The 13304-nt window shown below is 43.2% G+C and overlaps 1 protein-coding gene across 1 annotated transcript in view; it reads left to right on the top strand.

Annotated features, from left to right (window-relative positions):
* abcg1 (ATP-binding cassette, sub-family G (WHITE), member 1) overlaps positions 1-11969 on the top strand; it is an 18825-nt gene extending 6856 nt beyond the window's left edge. Inside the window, exons 4-15 of the mRNA XM_076076427.1 lie at positions 769-901; positions 1303-1353; positions 1440-1585; positions 1790-1913; positions 3064-3178; positions 7418-7563; positions 7738-7839; positions 8829-8997; positions 9390-9490; positions 9579-9737; positions 9808-9926; positions 11419-11969. Of these exons, the coding sequence (XP_075932542.1) occupies positions 769-901; positions 1303-1353; positions 1440-1585; positions 1790-1913; positions 3064-3178; positions 7418-7563; positions 7738-7839; positions 8829-8997; positions 9390-9490; positions 9579-9737; positions 9808-9926; positions 11419-11647 (1594 nt within the window). The 3' untranslated portion in view covers positions 11648-11969. The remainder of the gene's footprint in view (positions 1-768; positions 902-1302; positions 1354-1439; positions 1586-1789; positions 1914-3063; positions 3179-7417; positions 7564-7737; positions 7840-8828; positions 8998-9389; positions 9491-9578; positions 9738-9807; positions 9927-11418) is intronic.
* Positions 11970-13304: the final 1335 nt, after the last annotated feature.

Genomic DNA, 13304 nt, shown 5'->3' on the forward strand with positions numbered 1-13304 from the left:
CACACAGTACACAGAGTACATACACAGACTGCCACCAGCCAACAATACATGTCACACTGCCCATCGTACAACACACCAGCAGTGTTTAGTTAAGATAATACAAATATATAAAAGTCGGTGTTCCAGGGTTCGGCTCTGGCTAGCTTGCCATTCAGGGCTTTGGTGGACGAGGGGACCAAGGAGTTCTTAAAGCGGTTGAGCTGCACTGAGGGACTCTGAAGCATCTGCCTGAGGGGAGAAGCTGGTATTCAGGGTGGAGAATATGAGTGGGGTCTGAAATGATCTTCTGGGCCTGTCTGATGATAGTTTCATCCTGGAGTGTGGGATGCTGTGTGACTCCCATGATCTTCATGGCTCTTTGTGTTAGCCGGGTGATCTGGGCTTTCAGCTGCACACTGAGGTGCCAAACCGCAGGACGGCTCTCAACGATGGCGCGGTAGAAGAGGAGCAAGACTTTCTGGTTGACACCAAAGACCCTCAGCCTGCGGAGGAAGTGTAGTCGCTGTTGGACCCTAGTACAGACATTTTCCACCTGAACACCCATGTCAGTTTATTGTCAATGTGTATGCCCGGGTATCTGTAGGAGTCAACCTGTGCAATGTTCTGCTCATGGATAACCACTGGTGAGTGGTCTCCAATGTATTTGAGGTCGAATACCATCTCCTCTGTTTTCCTGACGTTGAGGATGAGGAAGTGTTACATCCAGAGTCAGCATATGGAATCATATTTTGTATTAATTATGTATATATACCATGTGTTCATACGCAGAGAGACGGGGATGAAGGGGGAGATCCTGATCAACAGTCAGCCCAGAGACCTGCGCTCCTTCAGGAAGGTTTCCTGTTACATCATGCAGGACGACATGCTGCTGCCTCACCTCACCGTACAGGAAGCCATGATGGTACGGGAGTACTCTCACCCTTTACTGCAGTAAAGTACTACTACTACACTGTAAACTTTACAGTGTAGTAGTAGTACTTTTACTTTGCACTGTAAAGACACCCTGGTACAGTAAAGTACTATTACCACACGGTATATGTATATATTGTTAGTTAAATCACATTACATGAACATTAACATTATTAACATTATTTCATCTGGAACGAGCAGATCAGGAAAAATGATTAAAGCATCACAATATGTTTCTGTCGACCCACTCACTGATCCACTAACAGTGTAATCTGGTGTCTAGCTCTGTTTGATTTGACCCGTTCAGGTTTCTGCTGTGTTGACTAGAGTTCCCTGCAGGTTTTGGTTGATACTGGACTTTATAATCCAGGATCACTGATATTGTGTCTGCAGGTTTCAGCCAACCTGAAGCTGCAGGAGAAGGAGGAGGCTCGCAGAGAGATGGTGAGTTTTGACCCATGACTACTTCCTGGTTATATATTTATCATATATTTATCAGAGGTTGAAGTGGTCTCTGTGTGTGGGTTCAGGTTCGGGAGATCCTGATGGCTCTGGGTCTACTGGACTGTGCTAAAACCAGGACGTCCCACCTGTCGGGGGGTCAGAGGAAGAGGCTGGCCATCGCTCTGGAGCTTGTCAATAATCCTCCGGTCATGTTCTTCGATGAACCCACCAGGTCAGAAACCTCATAGTGAAGGGGGGTCACCTTAGTCTGGTTTAGTTTCCACAAAAATGTATGTCATCGTTTGATTCACCAAAAACGAAAGATATTTTATCGAAGCATTCTCTGTTGAAGAAAAGAGTTCTGGAAGACTACGTTACCTGGGTCAGACTGTTCAGCTCAAAACAACATAAACATGATCTACTTCCTGTGCCTCAGCGGTCTGGACAGCTCGTCCTGTTTCCAGGTGGTCTCTCTGTTGAAAGCTCTGGCTCAGGGAGGACGAACCGTCATCTGCACCATCCACCAACCCAGCGCCAAGCTGTTTGAACTCTTCGACAAGGTAATCACACACACACTGAACTACATTACCCAGCAGCCCCGGAGGGACAAACTCAACAACAACACAATAATATCAATAATACACAGTGGTGGAAAGTAACTAAGTACATTACTCAAGTACTGAATTCAAGTACACAGTTGAAGTACTTGTACTTTACTCTCTACTTTTTATTGTACTACATCTCAGAGGTACATATTGTACTTTTTACTGTACTATATCTCAGAGGTAAATATTTTACTTTTTACTGTACTACATCTCAGAGGTATATATTGTACCTTTTACTGTACTACATCTCAGAGGTACATATTGTACTTTTTACTGTACTACATCTCAGAGGTATATATTGTACTTTTTTATTGTACTATATCTCAGAGGTAAATATTGTAATTTATACTATACTACATCTCAGAGGTATATATTGTACTTTATACTGTACTATATCTCAGAGGTAAATATTATAATTAATACTATACTACATCTCAGAGGTACATATTGTACTTTTTACTGTACTACATCTCAGAGGTAAATATTTTACTTTATACTGTACTACATCTCAGAGGTATGTATTGTACTCTTTACTGTACTACATCTCAGAGGTATATATTGTACTCTTTATTGTACTACATCTCAGAGGTATATATTGTACTCTTTACTGTACTACATCTCAGAGGTATATATTGTACTCTTTATTGTACTACATCTCAGAGGTATGTATTGTACTCTTTATTGTACTACATCTCAGAGGTATGTATTGTACTCTTTATTGTACTACATCACTAAGCTGAAAACAGATATGAGGTTCTCACAGGACGGCGACGCTACAATGGTGATGATCTTATAGAATATGATTTATTGATGTAGATTAAACTAAACAGGATATAAAGGAGTTAAAATGCTACAAACACATTAATTAATGTAGCAGGAATATGAGTCCACAAACATCAGATAGATTAGGAAAACATTTTACTCATCAATCATTCTTTGACTTGAACTACTTTAACTACATTGATATACTTGTACTGCAGTCAGGTTTGTAAAGCAGTGCTTCTTGTCCACCAGTAGTGAAGTATTTTCACAGTGTGTATTAGTACTTTTACTGCAGTAAAGAGTGAGTTTCCTGGTTGTAAACGCGTTTGTCTGTGTGTTGCAGCTGTACGTCCTGAGTCAGGGTCAGTGTATCTACAGAGGGAGCGTCTCCAGTCTGGTTCTCTACCTGAGAGACCTCGGACTCAACTGCCCCACATACCACAACCCTGCAGACTTCGGTAAGAAACCGTGTTCAAAGGGGACTCAAAGACCTTTGTAGTTTGTTTGAGACTGTACACTGCTCCACTTTGAACGGTTCACCTGCAGGATCGATGTCATCGCAACTAGTTTGGAGCCAATCAGGGTCCAGAATGAAACCGCAGGTCAGAATCAGAATCAGAACCGTTTATTGCCATGGTATGTTGAACATACAAGGAATTTGACATGACGGGAGGTGCAAACATTTAACAATCAACACAGTGCAAAGTAGAAACATATTAAAATGTACAGAAAGATATAAAATAAAGTAAAATATAAAATAAAGTGAAATATAAAACAAAGTGCACAAATGAACAGATAACAGGACTATAAACATGTGAGATGTAAGTGTAGTGTAAAAGTGTCGAGTGTATTTAAATATGAAGGGATGTGAGGGGGAGTGACCGGTAGGAGATTGTCCTGGGGATGACAGAGTCAATGGGGTACCCGGGCTTTGTTAACGAGCCCGACTGCCGACGGGAAGAAACTGTTCATGTGGCGTGAGGTCCTGGTCCTGATGGAGGTCTTGGTCCTGGTAGAGGTCTTGGTCCTGATGGACCTCAGCCTCCTGCCAGATGGAAGGGGCATGAACAGTTCATGTCCAGGGTGAGAGGGGTCGGCTACAATCCTTCTTGCTCGCTTCAGGGTCCTTGAAGTGAACAAGTCCTGGAGGGACGGCAGATTGCAGCCAATCACCCTCTCAGCAGAGCGGATGATGCGCTGCAGTCTGCCCTTGTCCTTGGCAGTGGCTGCAGCGTACCAGACTGTGATGGAGGAGCAGAGGATGGACTCAACGATGGCTGTGTAGAAGTGCACCATCATTGTCTTTGGCAGGTTACATTTCTTCAGCTGCCTCAGGAAGTACATCCTCTGCTGAGCCTTCTTTGTGATGGAGCTGATGTTCAGCTCCCACTTGAGGTCCTGGGTTATGATGGAGCCTAGGAAGTGGAAGGACTCCACAGCGTCGACGGGGGAGTCACACAGGGTGATGGGGGCAGGTGGGGCTACGTTCTTCCTGAAATGCACAACCATCTCCACTGTCTTTAGAGCGTTGAGCTCTAGGTTGTTCAGACCGCACCAGGTCACCAGATGGTCAGTCTCCCACCTGTAGGCGGACTCATCTCCACCAGAGATGAGTCCAATGAGGGTGGTGTCATCCGCAAACTTCAGGAGCTTGACGGACTGGTGACTGGAGGTGCAGCTGTTGGTGTACAGGGAGAAGAGCAGAGGGGAAAGAATGCAGCCTTGGGGGGAACCGGTGCTGATGGTCCTGGAGGCTGAGACGTGTTTTCCCAGCTTCACACGCTGCTTCCTGTCAGACAGGAAGTCTGTGATCCACTTGCAGGTGGAGTCGGGGCACGTGCAGCTGGGAGAGCTTGTCATGCAGCAGAGACGGGATGATGTTGTTGAAAGCAGAGATGAAGTCCACAAACAGGATCCTGGCGTAGGTTCCTGAGGAGTCCAGATGCTGGAGGATGAAGTGAAGGGCCGTGTTGACTGCGTCATCTACAGACCTGTTTGCTCTGTAGGCGAACTGCAGGGGGCGCTGGGATGGGTGGTACAGAGGCATGGGCCCCTGCTGGGCTGGGGGAGGGGGACCTGGTGGTCTGGGGCTGGTTGATGGAGCTGTGAGGGATCAAAGTGACAGTAGAACTCGTTCAGCTCGTCTGCCAGGCGGAGGTCGTTGGGGGGGGTTTAGGCTTGTAGTTGGTTATCTGTCTGAGGTCTCTCCAGACAGAAGCAGAGTCACTTGCTGAGAGCTGGTGTTGCAGTTTCTCAGAGTACAGTTGTTTAGCGTCTCTCACCGCCTTACTAAACCTGTGTTTTACCTCTTTGTACAAGTCCTTGTCCCCACTCCTACATGCCTGTTCCTTGTGCAGCCTCAGCTGTCTGAGTTCAGCTGTAAACCAGAGTTTGTCGTTATTGTAACTCACCCTGGTGCTTGTTGGAACACAGCTGTCCTCACAGAAGCTGATGTATGATGTCACAGCCTCTGTGTACTCATCCAGACTGTTGGTAGCAGTCCTGAAAACATCCCAGTATGTACAGTCCAAGCACGCCCGAAGATCCTCCAGAGCTTCACTGGTCCACTGCTTGAGTTTCCTCACCACAGGTTTACAGCTTTAGTTTCTGCCTGTAAGCAGGAATCAGATGGACCATGACGTGGTCAGAGAGACCCAGTGCAGCACAAGGGACGGCGTGATAGGCCCCGCTGATTGTGGTGTAACAGTGATCTAGAATGTTCTCCTCTCTGGTTGAGCATTTAATGAACTGTCTGTATTTGGGGAGTTCATGGCTGAGGTTTCCTTTGTTAAAGTCACCAAGGACAATAACTAGAGAGTCCGGGTTGGTCCGCTCCACACACCGTATCTGGTCGGCGAGTGTCTGCTGTGTCTCCTGCACGTTGCCCTGCGGCGGCATGTAAACACCGACCAGTAGGAATGAAGCGAACTCACGGGGGAGTAGAAGGGTTTATAGTTTATGATGAAAGATTCCGCTCTGAACAGCTGGAAGCCAGCCAGCTGGAACGCGGAGTCCAGTATCAATCCACAGAGCCAGGTCTCAGTGAAGAAAAGTCTCTGTCTCTCCCCACCAGTAGTTGAAGTTCATCCAGTTTGTTGCACAGTGAGCGCACGTTGGAGAGAAATATGCCCGGCAGCGGTGTGCGAAATCCACGTGTACGTAGACGCACAAGCGTGCCGGCCCGTTTCCCTCTCCCACGGGCTTCACTGCATGAGTTAAGGTGAGCGCACCTTTGACGAGAATGTCCAGTAATTCCACAGAGGTTAACAAAAAAGTTGGAACTAAGTCCGCTGGAGTTGTTCCCCTGATGTTCATGAGCTCATCTCTGGTGAAAGAGCTCCGGGTACCACAGCAGAAAACTGAGTTAACGACAAAACAACACAAAACAATGAGCACCAACACACCGAGCCAGCCGTCTTGAAGGGACACAAATAATAATAATAATACATTTTATTAATAGAGCTCTTTTCATAATACTCAAAGTCACTTTACATTAAAAACCATCATATTAACAAAAGCTATACACTAAAATTGTAAAACACACGATATTGGTCACACATTAAAAGCAGTTCTAAATAGGTGGGTTGTGATTTGAGATTTAAACACGGAGAGGTCAGTGCAGTCTCGGATGTGTTTGGGGAGGGAGTTCCAGAGGGAGGGGGCAGCTCTGGAGAAGGCTCTGTCCATGTCCGGTGCTTGGTCCTGAGTGGAAGGGACAGGAGGCATCAGAGGAGCGGAGCCGACGGGATGGAGTGTGGTGGTGAAGCAGGTCGGTGAGGTAGGAGGGGGCCTGATTGTGGAGGGCTTTATGAGTGAGGAGAAGGACTTTAATATTGGATCCGTTGTGGGACGGGGAGCCAGTGGAGGTTCTGGAGAACAGGGCTGATTTGGTCACGGGAGCGGGTGTGGGTGAGCAGGCGAGCAGCAGAGTTCTGGATGTACTGGAGTTTATTTAGGATTTTGGATGATGTGCCGTGAAGAATGCTGTTGCAGTCGTCAATTCTTGAGGTGATGAAGGTGTGGATCAGAGTTTCAGCAGCAGATGAGGAGAGTGATGGGCGGAGACGGGCTATGTTTTTTAAGTGGAAAAAGGCAGTTCTGGTGATTTGTTTGACGTGGTGTTCAAAGGAGAGGTTGCTGTCGAACATGACTCCAAGGTTGCGGACGTGTGGGGAGGGAGACAAAGTGGAGTTGTCGATGGTGAGGCAGAAGTTGTGACTGGTTTTAGTGAGGGATGTGGGACCGATGATGATCATGCCAGATTCATCACAGTTGAGTTTGAGGAAGTTGGTTTGCATCCATGATGTAATGTCAGTGAGGCAGCCTTTGTGGAGATGTAGAGCTGGACATCATCGGCGTAGCAGTGGAAACATTGACAATGAGATTTTCAGTGAACACAAATGATTATAACAAGTATTTTACATCCTAAACCTACCCATTCTGATACTTGTAATGTAAGTTACTACATTTACTACAAAAAGCTATCTGTTTTCAGCTTTGTGACGAAGCGTTTACCAGCTGATCCTTTTTAAAGAGTTTAATAAGCTCAAGAAGTTGGAGGGTTTTCTCAAAATATAGAGGAGTTCATCACAAATATTCAACAATTACACTTCTAAAGAAGTAGGAGGTAGAGTACAAGTACCTGGACTGTGTTCTTACAGTACTTGAGTAAAAGTACCACCACTGTGTGTGTTCAGTGATGGAGGTGGCGTCTGGAGAATACGGAGACCAGATGGTCCGGCTGGTGAAAGCTGTCCAGGACAGGAAGTGTGAGAAGGACCATCAGACTGACCTGAACGGGGACACCAACCTCAACCCGCTGCTGTGGCAGCGCACAGAAGAGGTGAGAAACAAACGCACCTCACGCACTTTACACTGTTCACAAGTCAGAAACAAACACAGGACGAGGAGACGTTCACTGTCTTCTTCACGAAGATACAGAAATATTATCATTCAATATATATGTCTGTTAAATGAGAGATATCTTATGTTGTATTACATGTCTCATTTGTCTCAGGAGAGTTCGTCGTCTGAAGGTTGTCACAGTTTCTCAGCCAGTTGTATGACTCAGTTCTCCATCCTGTTCAGAAGAACGTTCCTCAGCATCCTCAGAGACTCGGTGAGTAAACACTGTGACGCCCGGTGGACATTGACAGCTACTGCAGCTGAGATACACAGAATGTCATGAAACCACAGTTGTACTAACAGTCGTAGTAACAGTTGTAGTAACAGTTGTACTAACAGTAATAATAGCAGTTGTAGTAACAGTTGTACTACAGTTGTACTACAGTTGTCCTAACAGTTGTACTAACAGTAATAATAGCAGTTGTACTAACAGTTGTACTACAGTTGTACTAACAGTTGTACTAACAGTTGTACTACAGTTGTACTAACAGTTGTACTAACAGTTGTACTAACAGTAATAATAGCAGTTGTACTAACAGTTGTACTAACAGTTGTACTAACAGTAATAATAGCAGTTGTAGTAACAGTTGTACTACAGTTGTACTAACAGTTGTACTACAGTTGTGCTAACAGTTGTACTAATAGTTGTACAAACAGTTGTACTAACAGTAATAATAGCAGTTGTACTAACAGTTGCACTAACAGTTGTACTAACAGTTGTACTAACAGTTGTATTAACAGTTGTATTAACAGTTGTACTACAGTTGTACTACAGTTGTACTAACAGTTGTACTAATAGTTGTACAAACAGTAATAATAGCAGCTGTACTAACAGTTGTACTAACAGTTGTACTACAGTTGTACTAACAATTGTACTACAGTTGTGCTAACAGTTGTACTACAGTTATACTAACAGTTGTACTAACAGTTGTACTAACAGTAATAATAGCAGTTGTAGTAACAGTTGTACTACAGTTGTGCTAACAGTTGTACTAATAGTTGTACAAACAGTTGTACTAACAGTAATAATAGCAGTTGTACTAACAGTTGCACTAACAGTTGTACTAACAGTTGTACTAACAGTTGTACTACAGTTGTACTAGCAGTTGTACTAACAGTTGTACTAGCAGTTGTACTAACAGTAATAATAGCAGTTGTAGTAACAGTTGTAGTGACTCATCTACGCTCTCTTTGGTCGACCAGGTGCTGACTCACCTGAGGATCTCCTCTCACATCGGGATCGGCGTCCTGATTGGTCTGTTGTACCTGGGCATCGGGAATGAGGCCAAGAAGGTTCTCAGTAACTCAGGGTTCCTCTTCTTCTCCATGTTGTTCCTCATGTTCGCTGCTCTGATGCCCACAGTGCTCACATGTAAGTCACAGCCTGAACGTCAGATCATATGAGTACATTTACTCAAGTACTGTGATTCTGTACAAGTTTGAGGTACTTGTAGCCTTCTTCACTTGAGCATTATCTTCTCATGATGTTTTTTACTTCACTGCTCTACCTTTATAGAAGTACAAGTTTAAATCTCTTTTCCTGTAAAATGTTTCTAATGTTGATGTTTTAATAATAATGTTAATAAAGTTAATGTGTCTGTAATAATGTTAATAATGTTAATGTTTTAATAATAATGTTCATGATGTGTATGTGTTAGTAATAATATTAATAATGTTCATGTTATAGTATTAATGTTGAATTACATTTCATTTTATTTGAAGTATTTAACGTTGAGTTGTGTGTTCTTTGTGTTTGTGCTTCAGTTCCTCTGGAGATGGGAGTTTTTCTGAGGGAACACCTGAACTACTGGTACAGTCTGAAGGCTTATTACCTGGCCAAAACTATGGCTGACGTCCCCTTCCAGGTAAGGTGGTATGATACACACACATATATATATGTGTGTGTGTACTTCACTGACCACTGTCTTGTACTATCGACCCTGTGCTGTCCAGGTAGTATTCCCGGTGGTGTACTGTAGTATTGTGTACTGGATGACGGCTCAGCCTTCGGACGCTGGTCGGTTCTTCCTCTTCCTGTCTCTGGGGGTCCTGACCTCTCTGGTGGCTCAGAGTCTGGGTCTACTGATCGGAGCCGCATCCACCTCTCTGCAGGTCGGTGTACCTGGACTCACCTGTGTGACCTCGCTGACGGCTGCTGACGTCACTCCTTTGTCTCCTGCAGGTGGCGACGTTCGTGGGTCCGGTCACAGCGATCCCCGTCCTCTTGTTCTCGGGGTTCTTCGTCAGCTTCGACACCATCCCCTGGTACCTGCAGTGGATGTCCTACATCTCCTACGTCAGGTGGGGGCGCCGTGGTGACACAACTACTGAGATCAGACAGAAGAAGAGTCTCATATTTACCCTTTACCTCATCACTACAGTGTCACTCATCACATTAATTAAGAGTGTTATATTTTACGATACGTGTATGAATATATCTATCTATCTATTATATATATATATTATATATTATCGCGTTAACGCATTCATTAATTAACGCCGACAATTATTTTATCGCACGTTAACGCAATTTTTTATTTATTATTAAGCAGACATTTTTAACACAAGAACCGGCAGCAAGCGGTGAACAGCTGTTTGTGTGGCGTCTCTTCCGTCTCTTCCTGTTTCCTTCACCTACATTCCCCTGGGTCCTAAGTCCCTCCATGTACAGCTTCTTATCACCCTCTATGTACCAACGTACATTTATAACAAATACCACACATATTACGGTAATCAGCGTTACATATGTGTCTGACCTAAATACCACAAAAAGTAAAAAATAAATGATTCATTTAAATTATTGTTTTAGAGTTTTTAAAGTGTTTTGTTTGTAATATGTATAATAAGCATCATTTAGTATCACTACTGAGAATTTAACAAACATAAAAACATGACGTAGATAGGTTTGCAGTTTTCAAGAAGTATATTTAAATATCATCTCTTACACACATGAAGATAAAGTTATGAACACCGGCTGAATATCTATGATCAGAATCATTATAACTGTGTTATAACTGCTGCTGTGTAAAGGGAATACTGCTGCTAACAAGAACCTGATGTGTTTAAAGTGTTTGCAAACCAAATGTTATTGACTTTTTGTTCATATAGCAGTACTTTAAAATAAAAGTGCACAATACACTACTTTTGAATTAATTATTGAACTTTGCCATAACAATGAGATTAATCGCAAAAAACTCATGCGATTAAAAATTGTAATCGTTGCCCAGCACTAATATATATATATATACATTTTCTAATTCCGGTGAAACTTCAGGAAAGAGTTTTTATTTCCTTCTAAAAACCTTCGATCCATGAAGTAAACTTACTTAATTGGAACAAAATAATTGATCATTAATTAACCTCGTGACCTTTAGCAGATCACAAAGATTCTAATCAGAACATAATAATCCTTAAAATCTTTACAAAACTTAAACATTCTTGAGCTTCCTGTTTGATCTCCATCACTGTGCCGCTCAAGTAAAAGTACACAAGTATTATACGTTTTAACTAAAGTATCAGAAGTACTCCGATGGTGGATTATATTATTATTAGCTGCTCCAGGAGACTCTTTACTTTATACTCAGTCAGCTGGTTTAGTCCAGTGGGTCCAACATAGGGGTCGGGCCCCTCCAGAGGGTCACCAGATCAAAGTGAGGGGCCCTGATATGATTAATGGCAGAGACACAAATCAATAATCTGTTTCTCTCATCTTAGTTATTGATGTTAAATATGTGTGAAGCTTCAGAGACGTCAAGAGATTCTAGCTCATGAACGTCTCCCATGTTGTGTTCAGGTACGGCTTCGAGGGCGTCATCCTGTCCATCTACAGTCTGGACCGGGACGATCTGCACTGCGACCCGGAAGAGACGTGTCACTTCCAGAAGTCCCAGGCCATCCTGAAGGAGCTGGACATGCTGGACGCCAAACTCTACCAGGACTTTATCGTCCTCGCCATCTTCTTCTTCTCTCTGAGGCTCCTCGCTTACTTCGTCCTCCGGTACAAGATCAGCGCTGAGAGGTAGACCAGGACCAGGAGGACCGGGAGGACCGGGAGCACCAGGAGGACCAGGTGGACATTTAGGACAAATCCTTTAGGCCAAAGTTAGCATGTAGCTGTGGGGTTTGTCTCCATGAGAAGGACAAAGTGGGGACACGTCCGGGCCTTCAGGACTCAGGAGCTGGTCTCCTGAGTCCTGAACTGTGGGACCACGACAAACTGGAGAAGACCTGGTTCTGACTGATTGGTGGTCCCAATAGAAGCAGATCAGGACTCTGGACTGATTTTGTTCTAACGTAGTTTTTTAATCACCGTTGATCAATAAAGTTTAGTCTGGATGAAAACTTTATCGACTCCGTCGTGACTGACAGATTCCATAACACCATTAGCCTGTTAGCATGTTGCTAATATCAGTAAAGTCCAGCTGATGGAGGATCAATAAAGTTATTATTATTATAATAGTTCCACCAAACAGCCAACACATTCTGTCTGTTGGTGTTTTAAACAAAATACTGCCGCTCAAGTACTTAAGTACAACGTAGAGGTACTTGTACTTTACAGAGTATTTCCATTTTACTACATCTCAGAGTAAATATTGTACTTTTACTGCTTTAATCTGACAGCTTTAGTCTCTTTACAGATTCATTCATGAAGTATTATTATATTATATAGTTTTATTATAGATTATATACATTTGTTTTTCAAAAAATTATGTTTTCTTATCTCCTTTAGAAAAAGGATACTTCCTTATCTCCTTTTCCCAAGGAAAGGATATATCGCCGTCCCACAATGCCTTGCGACAGCAACATTTAAAGCCGTTCATGAAAACAAACCAACCGTCATTAAACAAAGTCACATAAACAACATACGTAGTCAACATAAATAAATATAAATACGAGTATATATTAGTGCTGGGCAAGTTAACGCGTTATTATCGCGTTAACGCAGTTTTTTTGTTTACTATTAAGCGGACATTTTTAACACAAGAACCGGGCAGCGAGCGGTGAACAGCTGTTTATGTGGCGTCTCTTCCTGCTGCTGCTGCCCCCCCACCGGGTGACACGCCCGGTCTGGAACCCCCCTTCACTCCGTCACCGTCGGTCCCTCCTGTCTCACACACACACACACACGATCGTCTCGTTACAGGATCAAACGTGACAATATCAAAATATATATTGTGGTGTTTTTAAATGAACACATAAGCACGAGAGAACAAACTGCTCTTAACTCAACTCTTTATTAGCATAACTTCCTCATGCAGGTTACTGCCACGGTACAGACTACAGGTTCCATGCTCCACCTACATTCCCCTGGGTCCTAAGTCCCTCCAAGTACAGCTTCTTATCACCCTCTATGTACCAACGTACATTTATAACAAATACCACACATATTACGGTAATCAGCGTTGCATATGTGTCTGACCTAAATACCAAAAAAAGCAAAAAATAAATGATTCATTTAAATTATTTTTTTAGAGTTTTTAAAGTGTTTTGTTTGTAATATGTATAATAATCATCATTTAGTTATCACTACTGAGAATTTAACAAACACCGTCTGAATATCTATGATCAGAATCATTATAACTGTGTTATAACTGCTACTGTGTAAAGGGAATACTGCTGCTAACAAGAACCTGATGTGTTTAAAGTGTTTAAACCAAATGTTATTGACCTTTTGTTCAT

This window comes from Anarhichas minor, unplaced genomic scaffold (assembly GCF_050575085.1).
Source record: "Anarhichas minor isolate MPS153535 unplaced genomic scaffold, ASM5057508v1 ptg000057l, whole genome shotgun sequence".
NCBI lineage: Eukaryota > Metazoa > Chordata > Actinopteri > Perciformes > Anarhichadidae > Anarhichas > Anarhichas minor.